Source organism: Panthera leo, chromosome A2 (assembly GCF_018350215.1).
Source record: "Panthera leo isolate Ple1 chromosome A2, P.leo_Ple1_pat1.1, whole genome shotgun sequence".
Taxonomy (NCBI): Eukaryota; Metazoa; Chordata; class Mammalia; order Carnivora; family Felidae; genus Panthera; species Panthera leo.
In genome coordinates, this window is record NC_056680.1 from 154,919,081 (window position 1) to 154,940,877 (window position 21,797).

At 42.8% G+C, this 21,797-nt stretch overlaps 1 protein-coding gene across 1 annotated transcript in view; it reads left to right on the forward strand.

Annotated features, from left to right (window-relative positions):
- The window catches only part of MGAM (maltase-glucoamylase), a 97,486-nt gene that overhangs the window by 48,634 nt on the left and 27,055 nt on the right, over window positions 1-21,797 (forward strand). Inside the window, 16 exon segments of the mRNA XM_042926887.1 lie at window positions 1,472-1,556; window positions 2,298-2,354; window positions 2,858-2,982; window positions 6,246-6,334; window positions 7,000-7,049; window positions 8,539-8,706; window positions 11,674-11,826; window positions 12,165-12,365; window positions 14,354-14,508; window positions 15,490-15,658; window positions 15,914-16,010; window positions 17,613-17,725; window positions 18,711-18,836; window positions 20,084-20,212; window positions 20,473-20,583; window positions 20,904-20,966. Of these exon segments, the coding sequence (XP_042782821.1) occupies window positions 1,472-1,556; window positions 2,298-2,354; window positions 2,858-2,982; window positions 6,246-6,334; window positions 7,000-7,049; window positions 8,539-8,706; window positions 11,674-11,826; window positions 12,165-12,365; window positions 14,354-14,508; window positions 15,490-15,658; window positions 15,914-16,010; window positions 17,613-17,725; window positions 18,711-18,836; window positions 20,084-20,212; window positions 20,473-20,583; window positions 20,904-20,966 (1,891 nt within the window).

The window sequence follows — 21,797 nt, forward strand, 5'->3', positions numbered from 1 at the left end:
CACAGAATCTGAAGCAGGCTCCAGGCTTTGAGCTGTCAGCACAGAGCCCAATGCAGGGCTCAAACTCATGAACTGTGAGATCATGACCTGAGCTGAAGTTGGACGCTTACCTGACTGAGCCACTCAGGCGCCCCCAAAGGGAAATTTGTTAATGCAACTGGTGACATGGACTGTTTCAAAATATTGGAGTGAACAGTGAAATACTTCTATTTTTAATATAGATAGAATAGTCCATTGGTATTTGCAAGGCTAGTGCTGCCTACGTACTGTTCCCGAGGTATATTTAAGTGTTTTAGCCTGTTCCCTTGGGGATAGAACTAGACCAACATCAGGGAACTTTGGGATCTTTTTTTGTTCTGCCACCAGTGAACTCTTTATCTTAGACAAATCATTAAAGTTCTGTCATCCTTCATTTCTTGATTCCTAGTTTAAAGGATTTGAACACTTGAACAGGATGGTCTCTTCTGTAATGCCTTATGTTCAGGCCCTGGGATGAACTTGTCATTTACACAAAAATAAGAATTTTACAGAGGATTTCTAGAATTCCAGAATTTTTACTGCCAGCCAATCCAATGAGCATCTCCAACTTAACTCTACAAAAGGGCACGGAACAGTCTTTCCTTGTCAAAATTCAGTGAACTCCCTTAAGTGTCTGATGTTCTAGACCCTCAGGCACATATCTTCTATTATGATTATTATTATTCCTATTATTATACATTCATTATTTTGAATCAGTTTTTACCGTCTCCTGGAATTCCCTGTTAAAATAAGGCAGCTACCCTACAAGAGACTTGAGTAGGATTTTATTATTTGCTATTTGTTGTGATTACATCCAGTTCTTTCTTGATGGTCAGCTGAAGCTTTAAGATGTATTGCTTCACTTTCATTGTATTTAAAGGGGCATGCTCTGTCTCTCTCTGTCTCAAAAATAAATAAACGTTAAAAAAAAAATTTAAAAAAAAAAAAAAAAAAAGGGGCGCCTGGGTGGCTCAGTTGGTTAAGCATCCGACTTCAGCTCAGGTCACGATCTCACGGTCCGTGAGTTCGAGCCCCGCGTCGGGCTCTGGGCTGATGGCTCAGAGCCTGGAGCCTGCTTCCCATTCTGTGTCTCCCTCTCTCTCTGCCCCTCCCCCATTCATGCTCTGTCTCTCTCTGTCTCAAAAATAAATAAACGTTAAAAAAAAAAAATTTTTTTAAAGGGGCATATGGCGAATAGACTTCAGTCTGGACCCTGCCTAGCATATGTCCTGGAATAAACACCTGTGTCCAACCAGGGGGAAGAAAAGGAGGGTTCACGGATTGGGGGACGTGGGTCTGTCTGCCACAGTGGTGGAGGCAGGGGTCAAGTACATGTCCCAGAATAATTTAGGGGGTTACCGCAGGCAGGCAGCCTGCATGTTTTAGACAGTTGTGGGGAGAGTTGTCAGGAAACATTGACCCAGATCTCTGTGAACATCTCTCTGATCTCCAGGTTCTACAGGGACCGCAACACGTGGGATGTACACCAACAGTTTTTATGGGGACCTGGCCTCCTTATCACTCCAGTTCTGGAAGAGGCAAGTGACCCACAGAGGCACACAGATGGCCTCCACTTCTGTTCCTGCTGCCCTCCAAACTCTTCTCTTCCTGGAACAATTTATCTTCTTTTTATCCCAAGCCCATTTCCAGCCTCCATGGCTGAGTCGGCCCTGAAGACAGTGTGCTGAGGTTTGGGGAAATTGGGGATCTGTTACTTACATATTTTTTTCTATGAGTCTTTTTTCTTGACCAAGAGTCCAACCAGGGTAGAAGCATCTACTGGGACTCTGTGTTTAGGGACGGTCCTGTTCGTCATTACATTCTCACAGCTCCTTGAGGTAGAGGCAGGACGGAGCAGGGGCCCAACACCCTCTCTAAGGTTGGATGGAATTGGGGTGTGATCTCTGCCTCTTCCTCTTAGCACCTTGTGGTCTGGGATGGTTCCTCTGCTGGAAAGGTGAGATCATGAGAGTACCCGCCACTGGGGACAGTTGGGAGGATTTCGTGAGTTAATGTAAAGCTGGAATTTTTGCCACAACGTGTATTTCAATATTATTATTATTCCTAATGGGATTCCACTGGGATTTTTCTTTGGGTTTCCAAGTTATTGCTCCTATTATTCCTATTAGAAGAAAGGCACGGTTTGATAACAGAGAAAAGAAAGGCTGTTTTTGCTCTCTCAGTATATGGTTCAGAAGCTCCCTTGGGAATGCTAAGAAATCCATCTTATACCCTTCAGAGACTGGGCCATGAAGAACAACAGTTTGTTTCAATTTCAGGGTGCAGAGAAAGTGATGGCTTATATGCCCGATGCCATCTGGTATGATTACGAGACTGTAAGTAGCTTTGACTTTTCTTAAACTCCTCATGACCACAGCTGCATAGACAGGGTCCCTCCCTGGAGACAGGAACATCTATCCATGCACCTAGGAGTGTTTTTGCCATGTTTTCTGTAATTTCATAGCATAAGTCACTTAATGTCAGTCATGATGAGATCCGGAAAAAAACCACTTTTATATACTTTATTCAACAGTAAGATAAGGGCAAATGGCAGAGGGTCCAATAGGGAATTTCAGCTTGGTCAGGAGTCAGCTGACTTGTTTAAAACTGTCAGTTCATCTGCTGTATGTGAACTGGTGTCAATGCTCCCCCAAATTCGTAAGTGATGGCAAAACCTGTTGCTCTTAATTGTTTTTCCTTCCTCTCGTTCGATTGCCTAACTAGACAGTAACTCAGCTGGGTGGAGAAAGAGGGAGCTGTAGATAACTCGGCGCCTGGAGAAGAGGTGGGGCATGGATGTGCTGTCGTAACAGGTGCTTGATTTGTGTGCCTGCCTCAGGGGGCCCGAATGAGATGGAGGAAGCAAAGAGTGGAGATGGAACTTCCTGGAGACAAAATCGGACTCCACCTTCGCGGAGGCCATGTATTCCCCACACAACAGCCCGCCACCACCACTGTGGTCAGGTACAATGCGGCGGGAGTTTCCTCTAGGGGGGGTGCTGCTGATAAAGTTGGTCATTGCCGTTCCCATCTGTTGCCCAGGCAGAAGATGCTGAAGCTTTATGTGGCGCGTGGGGAGGAAGGGGATGGGGGTGGGGGGTGTGGTCATCAGACACTGTGATTTACAAGAAGTTGTGGAAGTTGTGGTTTACAAGATGGATGTTGAAAGAATTTAATCCCTGTTCTTTAACTTTTTTTAATGTTTATTTATTTTTGAGAGAGAGAGAGAGAGAGAGAGAGAATGTGAGTGGGGGAAGCGCAGAGAGAGAGGGAGACACAGAATCTGAAGCAGGCTCCAGGCTCTGAGCTGTCAGCACAGAGCCCAATGCGGGGCTCAATCTCATGAACGTTTTTTTTTTAAATTTTTTTTTTTTAACGTTTATTTATTTTTGAGACAGAGAGAGACAGAGCATGAACGGGGGAGGGGCAGAGAGAGAAGAAGACACAGAATCGGAAGCAGGCTCCAGGCTCTGAGCTGTCAGCCCAGAGCCTGACGCGGGGCTCGAACTCACGGACTGCGAGATCGTGACCTGAGCCGAAGTCGGACGCTTAACCGACTGAGCCACCCAGGCGCCCCTCGATCTCATGAACCTTGAGATCATGACCTGACCCAAAGTCAGAGACTTAAACGACTGAGCCACCCAGGCGCCCCAATCCCTGTTCTTTCTTAAACCGCTGCATTTGTCCTCAAAACACACTGACTGCTGGGGTGGTCATCCTTCCTGGTTTTCCCAGGATCACTTCAATTCTAGCACTGAAAGTTTCATGTCTTGGGAAGCCTCTCATTCTAGCAATAGCGGTCTGTTGATCACCCTACTTGGTTGGCCAGATCACCCATCTATCATGCTGTGCTCTTGACTCATTCATCCTCATTTCTAGGGACAGCGAGTCCACGTTTTATTCCCCTATAATCTCAATTCCCCATTCCTTTCCTCCCATGAGCCATTTCTTTCTTATGATGCAAAACAAGGTCCAACAATTACTTATTCAATTCAAATCACCCTCATACCCCTGTTTTCTCCTTTACAACTCTGTGACTCTGAAATTATAGACTCCATCTGTACTAAAGAGGTACACAGCTCTATCTGTCTCTAAAAGTATTAGCTTATTTATTTTTAACAGACTGGGTGTTCTTTGGAAGTTAGAAATCTTTCTTTTCCTTTGAACTTTCCTTACTACCTTAATTTTTCAAATTGCAGGCTTTTTTTTTTTTTTAATGATACTTCTACATCTAATACCAAATGGTTTCCTTTTCTCTAGCTGTTCAGCTTCAGGCTATTCTGCATGCTGATACTAAAATTATCTTTCCAAGATGAAGATTTTTGACTTGTTGCTCCCCTGCATGAAATCCAGACTCTTTCATGAGTAGGGGTGTTCAAGGCCAATCACAATCTGGTTCCAAGTTAACTACTGTGCCTCCTGATGCATCGGAATACACGCCTATGGACCAGCCACGCCCCAAACCTCTGGTCCTCAGATATACCCATCTATCCAACTGTGTTTGGGCTTCTGCACTTATTACCATCTCCAACATCCTTCCCCCGTGCCTTCTTAACGACTCTCCAAAGATTTCATCTGCAAGATATCTTCCTCAATTCTTCCAGCAGAGGGAGTGCTGCCTCTCCAAACTTTTTAAATACTCTTTTGTATACTTTTAATTATTTTTTGCTCTTTAGCTGACTTTTTTTCTTTCCTTAATTTTTTTTAATGTTTATTTATTTTTGACAGAGAAAGAGAGACAGAGCTTGAGTGGAAGAGGGGCAGAGAGAGAGAGGGAGACACAGAATCTGAAGCAGGCTCCAAGCTCTGAGCTGTCAGCACAGAGCCCGACGAGGGGCTCACAATCCATGAGACAGTATGATGTGAGCTGAAGTTGGACACTTAACCGACTGAGCCACCCAGGCGCCACAATCTTCTTAATATTTTAAGCATTTCGATCATAGTTACTTTATACCTTGTATTTGGAAATTCTATTGTCTAAAATCCTTTGGAGAATCCAAATTATTTTTCATTGCTTTTGCCAACTTTCTTTCATGCTGGCTTATCACCTTGTGTGTTCCGTAATTTTTTTGTGTGTTTCAAATGTAGTGATCTTAAGGATCCAAAAAAAGTCCCTCCAGAGGGGATTTGCCCATTTCTTCAGTTGTGAGTCAGAACTTCTGTCACCTGAGGTCATCTTAAGCTCCCTTCAAAGACCATGTGTTGGGTGGGTCTTTTAGGGTGTCTGGTGTCCTTCAGATTATCTAATCCACCACTCCTGGAAGTCTTCCAACTTTTGTGTCTCTCTTTACTTTCTGCCTGGATTATTTAGTGAATATGTTTAATCTTCCTGATAATATTTAAGGTCATCCATCAATAGAGTTGTGATCTATTTATCTTTGTGTCTCTTGGACTTGCTAACAAATGAAAGCTACTTCATACATGTGTGTTGAGTGAAAGCAGGTGATTTGGTTGATAACAGAACCTGACTTGCTCAGGGCACAGTGGAGGGCTGACATGTGAAAGAAGAGAAAACGTGAGGTCAGTGATGGGCCAATGGTATCAGGAAACGGGGAGGTAGTGCAGGAGAGTCGTGAAATAAGGAGGGATTCCACATGAAATGGCCCTTTCCCCCTCCTTCTCTATGCCCACCTACTTCACCACCTTTCTGAGTCATGTTTTGTGCTTCATACTCTAAATTATGAAGCAGAGAACTCTAGGGTTTGATTTTGTTCTCAAAATGAAATAATAACGAATAATCAAATTAGGAAAGTTACCATTAAACTTTATTGTATTTTGTTGCTTTCTGAGTCAAAACGGTTCTTAGGCAGGGAAAACAAATATATCCCCCCAAGCATAATTAATACTTCCCCTGCACGAATCATCTCTAACATTAGGCTGAGCCAATTATTGTCTAAGATCTCTTTCTCTTCTAATAGTCTGTTTTCTAAGGAATAGTTGCACCAGCAACTTTTATAGTAGCTATTGCAGGGATTTTGGCACCTAAATTCTGGCCTCCTACATAGATGTGTATTGCTAATGTTTGCAGTATTTCTGTCTCCTGTGACATTATTGATTCTAGAGAAAGATGCGCCCGTTGATTTTGCTTTTGTGCCTGAAGAAAAGCCAAGCCATTTGCTGCTAGTAACCTTTCCCATGTGAAATCTCATGGAAACATTCCCATCTCTTTTGGCCAAGTTCTCTGAGTCTTTAGTCTTTATCTCCCACCTAAACCTTGTTTCCCACAGTCGACGGAACCCTCTTGGTCTCATCATCGCCCTAGATGAGAACAAAGAAGCCAAAGGCGAACTTTTCTGGGATGATGGGGAAACTAAAGGTAGGTACTGTTAGGACAACCTGCATCTGTGAGTTACATCCTCTGGCCATTCAGCCGTGGGAGAAATCTCACCAGGCACAGCAGCGTTAATCAGTCAAGAGGAGGATTTTGGTTTCAGTTGCACTGTTCACAGCTAGTGGTAGGTGGACCACAGATGGAAGGAAAACACATTTCTACCTTTTAGAATGCTTCCATCAGACAAGCAGTATATACAGGCTCTCATTTTATTGTCAACAGGCATCTGAAAGAGATGTTTTCAAGACTGTTCCTGCCATTCACTGTAGATCTCTTCCCCAAAAACGCTTCTGTACAAATATCAATGATATGAAACATACCCATGCCAGTGAGTCAGAGTGAGACTATATTCTTCTTATGTGCCTGACTCTGGCCATGCTTCTTAGCACATTTTCCTGGCTCCAGTATACTAACAACTCTTGTGACTCAAGCTTAGGAAACAGATTCACTTGGGGCATATGCCTTAGAAGCACTTGGAAGGGAATCTTTTCAAGGGTAAGGTAGGAAGGAAAAGGGAAAACAGTGGCCTGGCCTTGGAGACTGTTTATAATCTTGCCATTCTCAGGATATAGCTTTCAGTACAACGAGGGTGAAATCTGTTCTTCTGGGTGGGCAGGCCAGAGGTTGACTCATCTTTCTCTCACTTGCAGATACTGTGGCCAGTAAAATCTATCTCTTATGTGAGTTTTCTGTCACCCAAGTAAGTAGCATATTTTTATGAATCTTAGGTGTGAGCTTTGTCTGACCGTTAGCTCATGTATGTTTGTGTATGTGTGTAATTGTATTCGTAGCTTCATATGCCTTTATGACTGTAGAGCACATTTCCTTTTTTTTTTGAAAATAAAAGAAATTTATTTTTTAAATTATTTTTTAAGGTTTTTTTTTTAATGTTTATTTATTTGTGAGAGAGAAAGGGCACAAGCAGGGGAGGGGCAGACAGAGAGAGAGAAACATGATCTGAAGCGGCCTCTACTCTGACAGCAGAGAATCCGATGTGGGGCTCAAACTCACAAACCGTGAGGTTATGACCTGAGCCAAAATCAAGAGTCAGACACTTAAACGACCGAGCCATCCAGGTGCCCCTATTTTTTAAGTTTTTATTTTATTATTCTTTAAATATTTTTAATGTTTATTTATTTCTGAGAGAGAGATAGAGAGACAGAGAGAGAGACAGAGACAGAGCATGAGTGCGGGAGGGGCAGAGAGAGAGGGAGACACAGAACCTGAAGCATGGTCCAGGCTCCAAGATAGCAGCACAGAGCCTGATGCAGGGCTTGAACCCATGAACTGTGAGATCATGACTTGAGCCAAAGTTGGATACTTAACCAACTGAGCCACCCAGGCACCCCTTAAGTTTTATTTTAATTCCAGTTCACATACGGTGTTATATTAATTTTAGGTGTACAATATAATGATTCAACAATTCCATACATCAACCAGTGCTTAGATGAGTGCATTTCAACTTATGCCTTAACTCCCAACATTGAATTATCCATGTTAGTAAAAAGAGCAATCATATGGATAAATCAAAGCCATCAGCCTTTTAAAATACAGTTTAAAAAAATTTCTCAGGGCACATGGGTGACTCAGTGGGTTAAGCATTTGACTTCCGCTCAGGTCATGATCTCGCAGTTCTTGAGTTCAGACTCCGCATTAGGTTCTGTGCTGACAACTTGGAGCCTGGAAACCCCTGTCTCTCTCTGTCTCTCAAAAATGAATAAGTTCTTAAAAAATTTGGGGCGTCTGGGTGGCTCAGTCGGTTGAGCGTCCGACTTTGGCTCAGGTCACGATCTCGCGGTCTGTGAGTTCGAGCCCCACGTCAGGCTCTGGGCTGATGGCTCAGAGCCTGGAGTCTGCTTCCGATTCTGTGTCTCCCTCTCTCTCTGCCCCTCCCCCGTTCATGCTCTGTCTCTCTCTGTCTCAAAAATAAATAAATGTTTAAAAAAAATTTTTTTTTTTAATTAAAAAAAATTTTTTTTTAATTAAAAAAAAATTCTCTGTGCATATGTGTGTTTCTCTCTCTCTCTTTTTACTCAGGGAAGTATTAAAATAAGTTTGTACTCCTCTAGCACATGTGAGTAGAGACAGCTAAGAGGTATTCAAAGCAGTTTTGGGTATTTGGTCTAGGACAGAATATTTGAGTGCCTTGACAATCTATCAGTGGATCTTTGTGCTTAATTGTTTTGCAGAACCGCTTGGATGTGAAGATTTTGCAGTCAACCTACAAAGACCCCAATAATTTAGTATTTAAAGAGATTAAAATTCTTGGGATCCAGGAGCCTAACAATGTTATAGTGAAACACAATGGTGTCCCAAGTCAGATTTCTCCTAATGTCACTTATGATCCTAACCTACAGGTAAAAATTCATTTTGTGGAGATAGTTTATCAAGAATTTATAGCTTATGGTGGTGCTTCTTGCCAAGGTCGCCTGGGTCCTGAAGGACCAGGGCACATTCTGAGGTCTGGAGTGGGGAAGAAGAGGGTTAGGAGAGAAAAAAAAGGAGGCAGTAGACCTGAGCTAGAATAGATCAGGGAGGTACTGAGGTACTGGAATCAGATAAAATGGCCTTTCCGTCCCTATTCTTGTATTTTCCCCTCAGTCTTCTGTTCTCTCTGACTGGGACAGAGAGCAAAGTGAGGAGTGTGGGGGACAGGGTTAGAGGGAATGTGGGTCTGGCCACTGGTGGCTGAAGCAAGAAAGGCAAAGTGGGAGGTGGGATTCCCATTAATTAAAAATTTGAAGTGCATTTTTTTTTTTACTGTGTTCAGATATAAAAACTTTCTCCAACACATACATTTTAAAGAAATATTTCAAGTCAAAGAATCTGATAAACCTAGCTAATGCTGCTTATTTGGTTAGAGAATATTAAATAATAATAATAAAAAAAAACCCACCACTTTTCATCAGTTATAATGAGACCTGATGCTTTTGAGCAGATTGTAATCAGTTCCTCTGGTATCCCATACTATGAGGAATCCTTCCCCATCCTCCTTCACTCCAGGCCCTGTAGGTGATCTGGGACTGGGGGCTGCTGGGTCAGCATGTTTGTGAGAGATCTTCCAAATTTGGAGTAAATGCATAAATCTGGTATTCTCCTTTAATGTTGTATCGATGATGTTGGCCATTTTGCCTTACAACATATATTGAGGATGCCTACATTATGAAGTTAGAAATAAAGTACAGTTGACCCTTGAACATCATGGGGAGACACTGACCCTCCCACACTGTCAAAAATCTGTGAATAACATTTGACTCCCCAAATCCTTACTAATAGCCTACTATTGACCAGAAGCCTTACAGATAATATAAGTTATCAGTTAACACATATTCTGTGTGTCATATGAATGATAAACTGTATTTTTACAATACAGCAAGCTAGAGAAAAAATGTTATTAAGAGAATCATTCAGAAGAGAAAAAATACATTTACAGTTCTGTACTGTATTTATTGAAAAAAATGCACATGTAAGTGGACACGTGCAGTTCAAACCCATATTGTTCAAAGGACAACTGTATCATATGGTTAGTTATGTGGACGGCGCCGGGCAAACCATTTGAAGAGTGCATATATGAAAACAAACTCAGTAAATATTTGTTAAATAAGTTAATTAATGCAAGAGCAAAGCAATTCTTATTGCTTGAATTTTGGGTGGTGGGGAGACACAATTTGTACACATGAAACTACTGGGCAGGGGACAGGCAGTCCAAAGCAACACAAAGGAAATGCTCAGTTACAGTATACCTAATTTCAATGTCAAAGCCTAATGGAGTAGCTGAGCAAAGCCATTGGGGAAGTCAGGGTTTGAGCTGGACTTTGAACGATGATGTATCAGGTAGAGATTCGTTCATCTACAAGTGATAGGCAACTGAGCTAAATGGGACTTTAAACAAATTGGAATTTTCTTCCTCACACAATAACAAGTCTAGAAAGTGGTCAGCTGCTGGCGTTGGTTCATTGGCTCAAGGCTGTCAGGGTTGATTGGCCAGTAGCAGAATAAAAGAAGAGGCAGGAAAGAAAAGGTGGAGGGAAGGAGCAGGCCCTTAAATCCGGAAGGAAACTCTGGGCCAGCAACTCCCAGTGGACTTGGACTTACCTATGAATGGCCACAGCTATGTTATATGGATTAAAAGGAACTTAATTAGGAACTTAAGTTCCTTAATCAGGAACTTTAATATTCCAAACTGAAATAGTGAGTAAGAAAGGAACTCTTATATAAAGGAAGCAATTAGCCGTGCATTCCACAAAAGGGCACCATTTTCCTAGAAAGAGTATTTGCCTAGATAACGTATTCAAAGTTGAGATGTCAGAATAAACCAATCTAAGGATTGAGAATAGCCTTACATTATTTAGTCTGTGAGTATTGTATGACTAGAATAGGGAAGAGATCAGCTTGGACAAATAGTGTGTGGTTAGATTTGGGAGGGTCTTAGGCATCAAAGTGAGAAGGATCTGATTCTCAAAGTGTGTCATATGATCCTTGAATCAAGGCTCTGGAGAATGGGATTTGTAGAACAGGGAAGTTTAAGGTGAATTTAGTCTGAGAAGAGCCTGGAAGAAGGGTGATTATCCTTAAAATGTGATTTTATAGCTCTGGACAAACGAGAGCCTTCACTATGGAAATTGCTAATTAAAGAAGAGATAAAAATATGTAGAAAAGTTAAATATTTGAATTAGTGGGACTCAAAGAAGCAGGTTTTAGGCTTTGAGGATTTGCTCTTAGAGAAATGAAAATATTGGGATGTTAGAAACAGAAGGAACTGTAATGATGTTGCCAACTCCCCAGTTTTGCCTTTGATGAAACTGAGGCCCAACGAATTAGAATAATTTGGCTAAGTTTCCACAGAAGAATGGAGATGAGAACCCAAGCCACATGTTCTTACTCCTGTGTTCTTGCCACCACTCCAGACCAAGGTGGGACACTGGTCTGCAAAATGGAGGGCAAGAATATAAGCTCGATTTGGTATGACCCTGTGAGCTTGTGTGTGTTATGCTTCAAGGGGAAATGCTTGTAGGGAAATACTTCTTGACCAAGTAAGGATGAGGAAGGGGAGTCAGGGAAGGAAAGAAAATGGGTGATCACAGAAGATTTTATTCTCCCTAATTCTCTTCTGAACATGATGTACAAGATTCGGATAGAGTTGGTACCTTTGCTCTCTTACCCCCCTCCCTCCATATAGCCCTCTTTATAGCAGCTCCAGTGCTGTGTTACTTGGATGTTGAGAGTCCGGTCTGGTTTCTATCTCCTCTCCTAAGAGAGGTTTCGGATCTTGCGAGGGTTTTGTCCTGAGCATTAATTTCCTTGTCACTTACCCATCCCTGCAGGTCGCCCTTATCACGGAACTTGATCTTGTCCTGGGAGAAGCATACACAGTGGAGTGGGGCCTGAAGATAAGGGATGCAGAAAAAATAGACTGTTATCCCGATGAGAGTGGTGCTTCTGCAGAAAACTGTGCTGCCCGTGGCTGTGCCTGGGAGGTAACCCTGCTGATGACGCTGACACACGCCAAAATCCACGGCACTTCATCTCCAGCTTCATGAGCGTAGCGCCAATCCCCATGTCACTACTTAAAACCCATAGAAAGGAAAGATTTCCAAAAGAACCCGAGTTTTTATCTGACTGTAAAGAATAGGTAGGGACAGGAGTAGGACCTTTCTTTTTTTTATAACTACTTTGCAAGGAGACCAGGAATTTAAATGTAGGTCGCTACCAAAGAGTATCTGGCTTTGTCTCCCTGCAGATTGCCTTTTCTAGCCCCCTTATATTTGACCAATGTAGGAACACATACTGAGCTGACGTTAGCTTTCCTTTTCAGGCACCTAGTTCTCCTGGGGTCCCATTTTGTTATTTCGTCAATGACCTGTACTCTGTCAGCGACATTCAGTACGACTCACGTGGCGCCACTGCTACCGTCTCATTAAAGTCTTCTTTATATGCCTCCGCTCTGCCCTCGGTACCCGTGACCTCCCTCCGTGTGCAAGTGACCTACCATAAGAATGACATGGTGCAGTTTAAGGTGCGTGTTCACAGTGCGTCTATGTATCATGTACTTCCTGGGCGGTTGGCAGTTCCATTACTTTTGCTAGTGGAGGTTGCAGAGCACTAAAGTAAGTGTGCCCTTCTAAGCTAACCCTGCCCCAATATACTAGATCATTATCCTAGAGCACCGAGAAACCGTTGACAGAACAGTGCTCTCTGTTCTATTCTGAAGAGATCGCGGTGTCTACTGTAAGGAAAGTGGTTGGGAGAACAAGAGTGAAAAAGGAGGCTGCCAGTTAGGTCATCCACGTGGGAGACCAAGTGTAGAGCAGGAATAGGAAAGGAGAAGAATGGTGGGCATCTGGGAGGACTAAAAAGGTAGGATCACAGGATCGGGTGATGCCTTCAAGTACGTGATGAGGGAGAGGGAGGCATCAAGAATGATTACCGCGTTTCCGGCATGTGTCTCTATATGGATGGTGGTGCTATTAACTGGATGGGAAAATGGGAAAGGCTTGGGCTTGGGCAAAATGAGAGATGAGTTCAGTTTGGGATGCTGAATTCAGGGTGTCTATGAAATAGCCACACAAGTGTAGTGATCTTTTTTTCCTATGATTTCATCACAACTAAGGATTAGTGATAGGCTGTTCTTATGTCTTTCTCTACTAAATCGTCAGTTTCTCAAAGACAGGAATTTCTCTGTTCATCTCTGTGTTTCTAAAATCTGACATAGAGCTTGTATATAGTTAGTACTCAGATGTTTATTGAGAGAGTAAATGAAAGACATCAGGCGTTGCCCAAAACGTTCTTCACCACCTGCTATCAACCTGGACTCTGAGTCCCCTTACAACTTCTAATACAGGGAAAATGCTCTATTATCTTTCTGTCCTCACCAAAGCACTGGCCTGTGGTAGGCACCTAATGAGTTTGAAGAAAATGAACTTGCTTGCATTTCCTGCATTAACCCTTTCTTACTCTACCTCCTGATCATACCATAGCTCTCTCTCCAGGATTTGACTTTTTTTTTTTTTTAAGTTTATCTTGAGAGAGACAGAGACAGTGGGAGCAGGGGAGGCTCAGAGAGAGAGAGGGAAAGAGAGAGAATCCCAAGCAGGCTTCACGCTGCTGGCTGGAGAGCCTGACGTGGGGCTCGAACCCACAAACTGTGAGATCATGACCCGAGCCAAAACCAAGAGTTGGATGCTTAACCAATTAAACCACCCAGGGGACCCAGGATTTGTCTCTTTTTGACCCTGCTTCAATACTCTGTGCCTTTGCATTTATTTCTCTACCAGAAATGACTTTATCTCCTTGCTGTGTTTGGTTAATAATAGCTGCCAAGTTTTTAACACTCAGCCTGCATTTTCCTCGTGAAACCTTCTCAGTCTTCCAGTAACTGTGTTAGGCGTTTTCTTCTCTATAATCTCACAACACTCCTACATCGCTCCACATTAGCACATATCATCACCCGGGTATTGTGGGTACTTCTTTTACCTCCCAGGAGCATGTGAATTTCTTAAAAACAACAGTCGTGTCTTATTTGATTTAGTGTGTCTGGTGTCCAGTACAGCATCAGGCAGGAGTAGAGTAGGTATTCAGTGAATCAATCTAGACCCCATTTTTAGCAAGAACACCTATGATTATTTTAATCAAATAGTGTTTTTGATGGATTTTTTTTCAATCACCGTAGCTTTCAGATATTCACATACACCCACATGCAAAGTAATAAATAATATATTCATACATACCAAACTGATTTCTAGACTGATTTTTCCAAGATATCACCAATGTCAAAGGGAATGTGTTACTGTGATAGGAGCCTTAAAAATGAGATATGACAGACTCAGATCAGAATGTGAAGTCTATTGTTCTTTGATATTGTAACTAAATCCCTGGTATCATGAGCTTCCAGAGACAAAGAAATATTAGCATTCAGACTCTGTGTCAAAGATACCACGTTTCTGCTAAGGATATGGTTTTCTAGAGTACTATATTTTTCTAATTTTTTTTCCCCACTCACCCTAGATTTATGATCCTAACAACAATCGGTATGAAGTCCCGGTGCCTCTCAACATACCCAGGGTTCCATCCAGCACCACAGAGGGTCAGCTGTATGATGTCCTCATCAAGAAGAATCCGTTTGGGATTGAAATTCGCCGGAAGAGTACGGGCTCTATAATGTAGGTAGCTCCTAGTCGGATTTGGAATTGATGGTTACCTATACATGCACTGCCAGGTCCATTGTCCTTGGAGATACCCTGGCTCAAAGCATCACACCATCCATTTCCAGATTTATGAATATGTCACTCCTTTTGGGTCTGTTCTTATGAGAAATCTTTACTTCCCCGGCAATAATTACTAGACACTTACATATATTAGGGATTCATTCAACCAATGTTTATGGGGTGGTTAGTATCTATTATCTCTATATTAGGTGGTTATAGAAGATGAGGTCTCTCTTCTCATGCCAAAAATTCATGGTAAATAACAAAGATAATTTAAGTTAAAATATACATAAGGAAGTTTAGATAGTGACAACTGCTATGTAGGAAAAAGAACAGGGTAATCAGGAGTTATGGGGGGTTGACTGCTTTTGATACTGTGGTCAGAGGAGGGCTCTCAGAGAAGGTGACATTTGAAATAGGACTCAGATGAGAAGGATCCACCCATGTGGATCTGGGGGAAGGGGAAGAACACTTCAGACAGATGGAAAAATAGGTGCACACGGCCATGAAGCAGGAGCAAGCTCGCCATATTAAGGGAGGAGATGTCCATTGTGGCTGGAGCATATTGTGGTCGGATCGCTCCAGATGTTATGTAGCAAGTGGACCGTAGAAGAGAGAAGGAATAGGACCCCGGGCTGGTGTGGAGTGGTAGCAACGGAGGTGGTGACATGTGATGGGATGTGGCATCCTGGGGACAGAACTGAAGGAAGGCAGTGGGAGAGGAAAATAGGAGAATGAAGGCTGGCTCCAGGGCTGGTAGCAAGTGCATCTAGGATCATTTTAATGAAATAGACTTTGCGTTTGTGTGGAAGATTAACAGGGCTCTTGGGGGGAGAGGGGACCAAGAGTTCTGTTGTCCTGGCAAACAGGGTGTTGACTGTTTGAAGCCAATAGGATAACCCATTTCTTTTCCAAATACACCCTTTTGTGTTGCAGTTGGGACTCTCAGCTCCTCGGCTTTACCTTCAATGACATGTTCATCCGCATCTCCACTCGCCTTCCTTCCCAATACGTCTATGGCTTTGGGGAAACTGAGCACACAGCCTTTCGGAGAGACTTGAACTGGCACACGTGGGGGATGTTCTCCCGAGACCAACCCCCAGGGGTAAGGAGAGAGCACTGGGGGATCTGTGTCTGCCTCTCTCTGCTCATACTGTGTGCACTTCATGCTTCATCTTCCCTGGCTAACCTTAGATGGTCACATTCTGCATTTGGACAGAGGGCCAATTTGTTGTCAGGCTCCTTTGTTCTTATGTATTTAGTTCACTGCATGGACCTTATCAGTCATTTTTTGTTGAGTTTCTTTCTCAGCCATGATGTCTTTTAACCTCTTACCGCTTCTCCCCCACAACTCTCCCAGTACAAGAAGAATTCCTATGGCGTCCACCCCTACTACATGGCACTGGAGCAGGATGGCAGTGCCCATGGAGTGCTCTTGCTAAACAGCAATGCCATGGGTAAGATGACACCAACATCTCCTCTTATTTCTGTGAACCAGTCATTCTTCTTTTTTTTTTTTTAAATTTTATCTAAATCCAAGTTAGTTAACATATAGTATTGGTTTCAGGAGTAGAATTTAGTGATTCATCACTTATGTATAATACCCAGTGCTCATCCCAACAGGTGCCCTCCTTAATGCCCATCATCCATTTAGCCCACCCCTTCACCTAACACCCCTCCAGCAACCCTTAGTTTGTTCTCTGTATTTAAGAGTCTCTCATGGTTTGCCTCCCTCTCTGTTTTTATCTTATTTTTCCTTCCTTTTCCCTATAGTCATCTGTTTTGTTTCTTAAATTCCACATATGAGTGAAATCATGTGGTATTTGTCTTTCTCTGATTGACTTTTTTCACTTAGTATAATATATTCTAGTTCCATCCACATCATTGCAAATGGCAAGTTTTCATTCTTTTTGATAGCTGAGTAATATTTCATTGTGTATAAATACCACATCTTCTTTATACATTCTTCAGTTCATGGACATTTGGGTCCTTTCCATAATTTGGGTATTGTTGATAGTGAACCAGTCATTCTTGAGTAATGTTAGAATGTGTTTGACTGAGGGGTGCCTGGCTGGCTTAGTTGGTTAAGCATCTGACTTTGGCTCACGTCATGATCTCACAGTTAATGGGCTGAAGCCCCACATTGGGTTCTGTGCTGACAGTTCAGAGCCTAGAGCCTGGTTCAGATTCTGTGTCTCCCGCTCTCTCTCTGCCCCTCCCCTGCTCTCTCTCTCTCTTTCAAAAATAAATAAACATTAAAAAAAAAAAACAGAATGTGTTTGACCTAGCTGCTCCCTAAAGTCAAAATTATTACCCTGGGGACAGTGTTTTTGTTTTTATTTTCTATCTAGGCTTTCTGTTTGTTTCAGTTCAGTAACATGTGGTAACAAGAGTTAACTCTTATTTGGCAAAAATGTAAGAAGGGATAGCAAGACCAAGGAAGTCCCAAAAATCCTGTAGGTCAGCCAGTGGGAACCATCTTTTTATTTTGAATTAGTGGTGAAGCTCTGGGTAAGAGTGCTCACCCTGGGGGTATGGGAGTGTGAAGAAAATTTGTATGGTCTCTTGGAAAGAGGGTGGGAAATCAGGAGGTGGAGGGGAAAGTATGCATGTAAAAACTGGTGGAATCAGAGTAAGGTCTGTTTCTGACTTCAGAGTTTTATATGAATGTCAACTCCTGGTTTCGACAATGTACAATGGTTACATAAGATGTTGTCATTGGGGGAAATTGGGTGAACTGTACAAAGGACTCTAGTACTATTTTTGCAAATTCTCATAAGTCTTAAACTATTCTAAAGTAAGAGTAGTAATTTGAAAAGAGCAGAATGACAAAACATATTATAAAATAATAATAAACCCAATGGCAAAAAAAAAATCCAGGGGTAGCACCCTGTAGACTTTCACTTCTTTCAAGTGCCTAGTATGTAGGCATAGTAAAAATACTTTTTCTTCATATTCTATAATAAAGAGGCATTGGGAGAAGGAAAAGGTAAGAATTTCAGGGGTAATTCCTCCCCTTGGAAGTTTCCAGCTTGATTGATATTTTCCTATATCTTCAGATGTGACATTCCAGCCCCTGCCCGCCTTGACGTACCGCACCATAGGGGGAATTCTGGACTTTTATGTGTTCTTGGGGCCAACTCCCGAGCTTGTCACTCAGCAGTATACTGAGGTAGGAGGGAATTAAATTGATAATCAAGTATTCACGTAGTATCTTCTGAGTTCCCAAACCTACCTTTATTAGTATAGCTCTCAGATGATAACTGGAATTGTTGGTCTTTCTGGAAGATAGATATAGACTATAAAATGAGGAGACAAAAGACATCCCAAGAACTATTCAATTTGCAGCCTCTCAAAGCATTGCAGAGTAGCAGAAGTACTAGTGGTGCTACTGGTGGGGGTGGGGGTGGGGGTGGCGGTAACAGTGATGGCGGTGGGGGTGGGGGTGGGGGTGGCGGTAACAGTGATGGTGGTGGGGGGGGGTGGGGATTGTGGTAACAGTGATGGCGGGGGTGGTGGCGGTAATGGTACGTTAACGGTGATGTGTTGGAGGTGGTGGTGGTAGTGATGGAGGTGGTGTACGTGGTGGTACAGTAATGGTGATGGTGATGTGGTAACAGTGATGGTGCTTGTAGTAACGGTGGTCATAGGGGCCACGACAGTTACTTTGGCAGCAGCAACGAGCATGCACATAACGTACTGTGTGTCATGGATCATTTTACATATATTAACTCATCCAGTCCTCACGGGAGCACCATGAAGCAAATACCAGTATTATCCCCAATTTACAGGTGCAGGAAGTGATGAACAAGAGGTTTTTACCTTCTGCATAGGGCCACCTAGCCAGCAGGGATTGGAGCCTGGATGGTAAGCCAGGCATTTTGCCTCTAGATGCTGAGTTTTTAACCAGTAAGCTACAATGCCTCTAGGATTCAGAGTAAAATCAGATTTTCCAAACCTCTTAGGGAAGAAGGTAAGATCCAGCAGAAAGCTTTCTCCAAGGTGTCCCTGTGGCTTTTCATCCTCTTGGTTTCTCTCCGTATTTGAATTTGCTGCTTATCTAGCTTGGGGCCCTGGAAAGATGTTCTTATTAATTTGTTGACAATGTCAATCCAGATTCTCCTTTTGAAGGAAGAAGTTTTCTGTCTATTTTCCAGTTGATCGGTCGGCCAGTGATGGTTCCTTACTGGGCCTTGGGATTTCAGCTGTGTCGCTATGGATACCAGAATGACTCTGAGATTGCCAGCTTGTATGACGAGATGGTGGCTGCCCAGATTCCTTATGTACGTTCTCCATATGTGGTGTACTGGCTCTGGGATCTTATGGCCAACACTAGCTGTCTCTGTATGGGGATTTGCTTGACTTGGGGGGCAGGGGTTCTATAACTACACAATTTTAAAACATTTAGTCAAAAACATCATTGGTATCATAAAAATGAAAGGTTACTCAAACAGCAGTTTTGCTTAAAACAATAAAATGGCCCAAATTCAGCCATACCACCACATGTGTAGATATAACCTCCGTTCCATCACTCTGCTGGTACAGCACAGTCTTCCCTCAGCTTTGAGCTAAGCTTGTAGATAGGGATCTGGTTTCCTGATGAAATACATATGGAAACAAATTCTGTCCTTCACTCGAGGGCAAGAGGGGTCCAATAGTCAGAGAAATTGATCCCATGAACTTCTTACATTTTTAATTTTCTTCTATTTTCTTGTTGTTTACAATTGTTGCTATTAATGATAAGTATAGCATGCAATATTTCTTTTTTTTTTTTTTTATTTTTTTAAAAGGTCAAATTACTTGGTCTCGGTTCGGATTCATCTGTTTACCTTTTTTTTTTTTTTTTCAACGTTTTTTATTTATTTTTGGGACAGAGAGAGACAGAGCATGAACGGGGGAGGGTCAGAGAGAGAGGGAGACACAGAATCGGAAACAGGCTCCAGGCTCCGAGCCATCAGCCCAGAGCCTGACGCCGGGCTCGAACTCACGGACCGCGAGATCGTGACCTGGCTGAAGTCGGACGCTTAACCGACTGCGCCACCCAGGCGCCCCGCAATATTTCATTTTTAAGAAAGCTGTGTCTGGTAACCCCCAGGATTGGATATTCTAAAGCAATTACAGGGGATTTTTTTTAAAAGGTAGATTTGCCATCCATCCAGTTGTATTAGTACTGGGTAGGTTACATTATATTATTTTCTCTGAAAGTGAACCACTGATCCCAGGGCCAGCCGCCTGGGGCAGGTAACCACAATCATTCATACCAGCCATTCACAAGGCACTTTCTCATCTGCCCTTTTCATTGATCCTCATAGTAGCCTTGACAGATATGCATTATCGTCTTTTTTTTTCTATTTCACAACTGAAAATTTGAAAATTTCCCAGAACGTAATACCTGATACCTGGGATTAGAAAAAGTAAAAAAAAAAAAAAAAACATCTGATATCCACCATCAGTTAGTAGAGGCGTGTTCTCACCTGGAACCTGGCCTTTATAACGGGGAGCCTCTCACTTTCCTTGTGTGCTCCCCCAGGACGTTCAGTACTCAGACATCGACTACATGGAGCGGCAGCTGGACTTCACCCTCAGCCCCAAGTTTGCGGGATTTCCAGCTCTGATCACTCGCATGAAGGCCGACGGGATGCGGGTCATCCTTATTCTGGTTGGTCCCTCTGTGAATGGGTGAAGTTCGTTGAGGACAGCGAATGGGCTTAGTGAGGGGGGAAGCTTCATATTGTGTTTCCCTCCATGTTATGAGCAGAGAAGTTGAGGTTCAGTGAGAAAGTGTATTTCCCAGAATGCACAGAAGCCCTACAGTTCAGGAGGAAGCTTGTGCCCTTCTGTTTGAAGAGTTCTCCTTTTTTCTGTCCTGAGATGTTCTCTGGCTTTGGTCTTCTCACCTGATCTGAGCTTCGATTTCAGGACCCAGCCATTTCTGGGAACGAGACACAGCCCTATCCTGCATTCACCCGGGGTGTGGAGGATGATGTCTTCATCAAAGCTCCAAATGGTGGCGGCATTGTCTGGGGAAAGGTATGACCAGAGTGGTGATCCGCTAATCCCCAGCCTGGGGTTGGGTAACTGTTGGTGTGTTTGTGCATGTTGTTTTTGGGCCTTTTCCGTTTGGGTCCTGAGATCAGAAGGTCTCATTTTCTCAGTCAATATTTGTCAACACGGTTGACATTTTTAGAGAATGTACATGTATATGTGCATTATGGGATCTACTTTTCTCTAGAACAAAATCAAAGTATTACCATCCCTATGGTATGGACCTATGGTATATAATTTTTCAGGAAATACTATATGAGATAAATTATTTAGTGCATTGCTTTTGAACAGTTTTCTCTCCACAGGTGTGGCCTGATTTCCCTAATGTTGTTGTAAACGGGTCTCTAGACTGGGAAAGTCAAGTGGAGGTAAAGGGCCCTTTGTGGATGTGGGTGAAGTCATGACTGCCAGGAGGGTGCAGCTGTACCCGGGATAGCGGACATCCCCATGCCATGGGTGGGGGTGTGGCCAGGAATACACTGAGGGATTTTGTCCTGTGTGCCCATCTGTGTGCCGGTCACTTTACATGTAATATTTTACTCCCCGTTGGGATGTAGGTATTATCATCCTCAGCATAACTAGGATTCAATGAGCTTAAATTACTGGTCCATGGTTTTAGGTGACTGAGTGATGACTTCAAATCCAAGGCTGTCAGATTCCAAAAGCCCATGAAATTTCCCCCTCCAAGAAATACTGTTTGCCTAGAAATAGTATATTTGTTGTTGTTCTTGTTTTTGAGTATCCCTTTTAAACATAGTCTCCAAACCCTGTCTTTAGCAATGGGATCTTTTTCTCTGTAAATTTGTTTTCCATGGACAAGCTTGTCCATCTTCGCTCTTATACATCCCTCATCCTTCTTTGGGTTTCTCAATTGTGCTCTTCCCTTCCAGTTCCCAGCCTTGCGTTAAAACTTGCTTTCTCCAGGGTACAAGTGCTTACCTGTAATCGCTCTTAGATAGGGATTCAAGGCAGAGGACCTAGCTTCCTCTTCTCTCTGTTGCTTCTCAGAGGAAGCCACTTGAAGTTTATTGGTCCAGGCAGACCACATGGACACAGGAATCTGCCAGGCCAGAGAAGGTCAGGGTCTCCTTGGCAGACAGACATTCATTCATTCGTTTATTAATTCATTAATTAATTCATTTTTTTTTTTTAGTATTTTTCCCCTAGCACAACTGAAGTATAACTGACAAAATTGTATA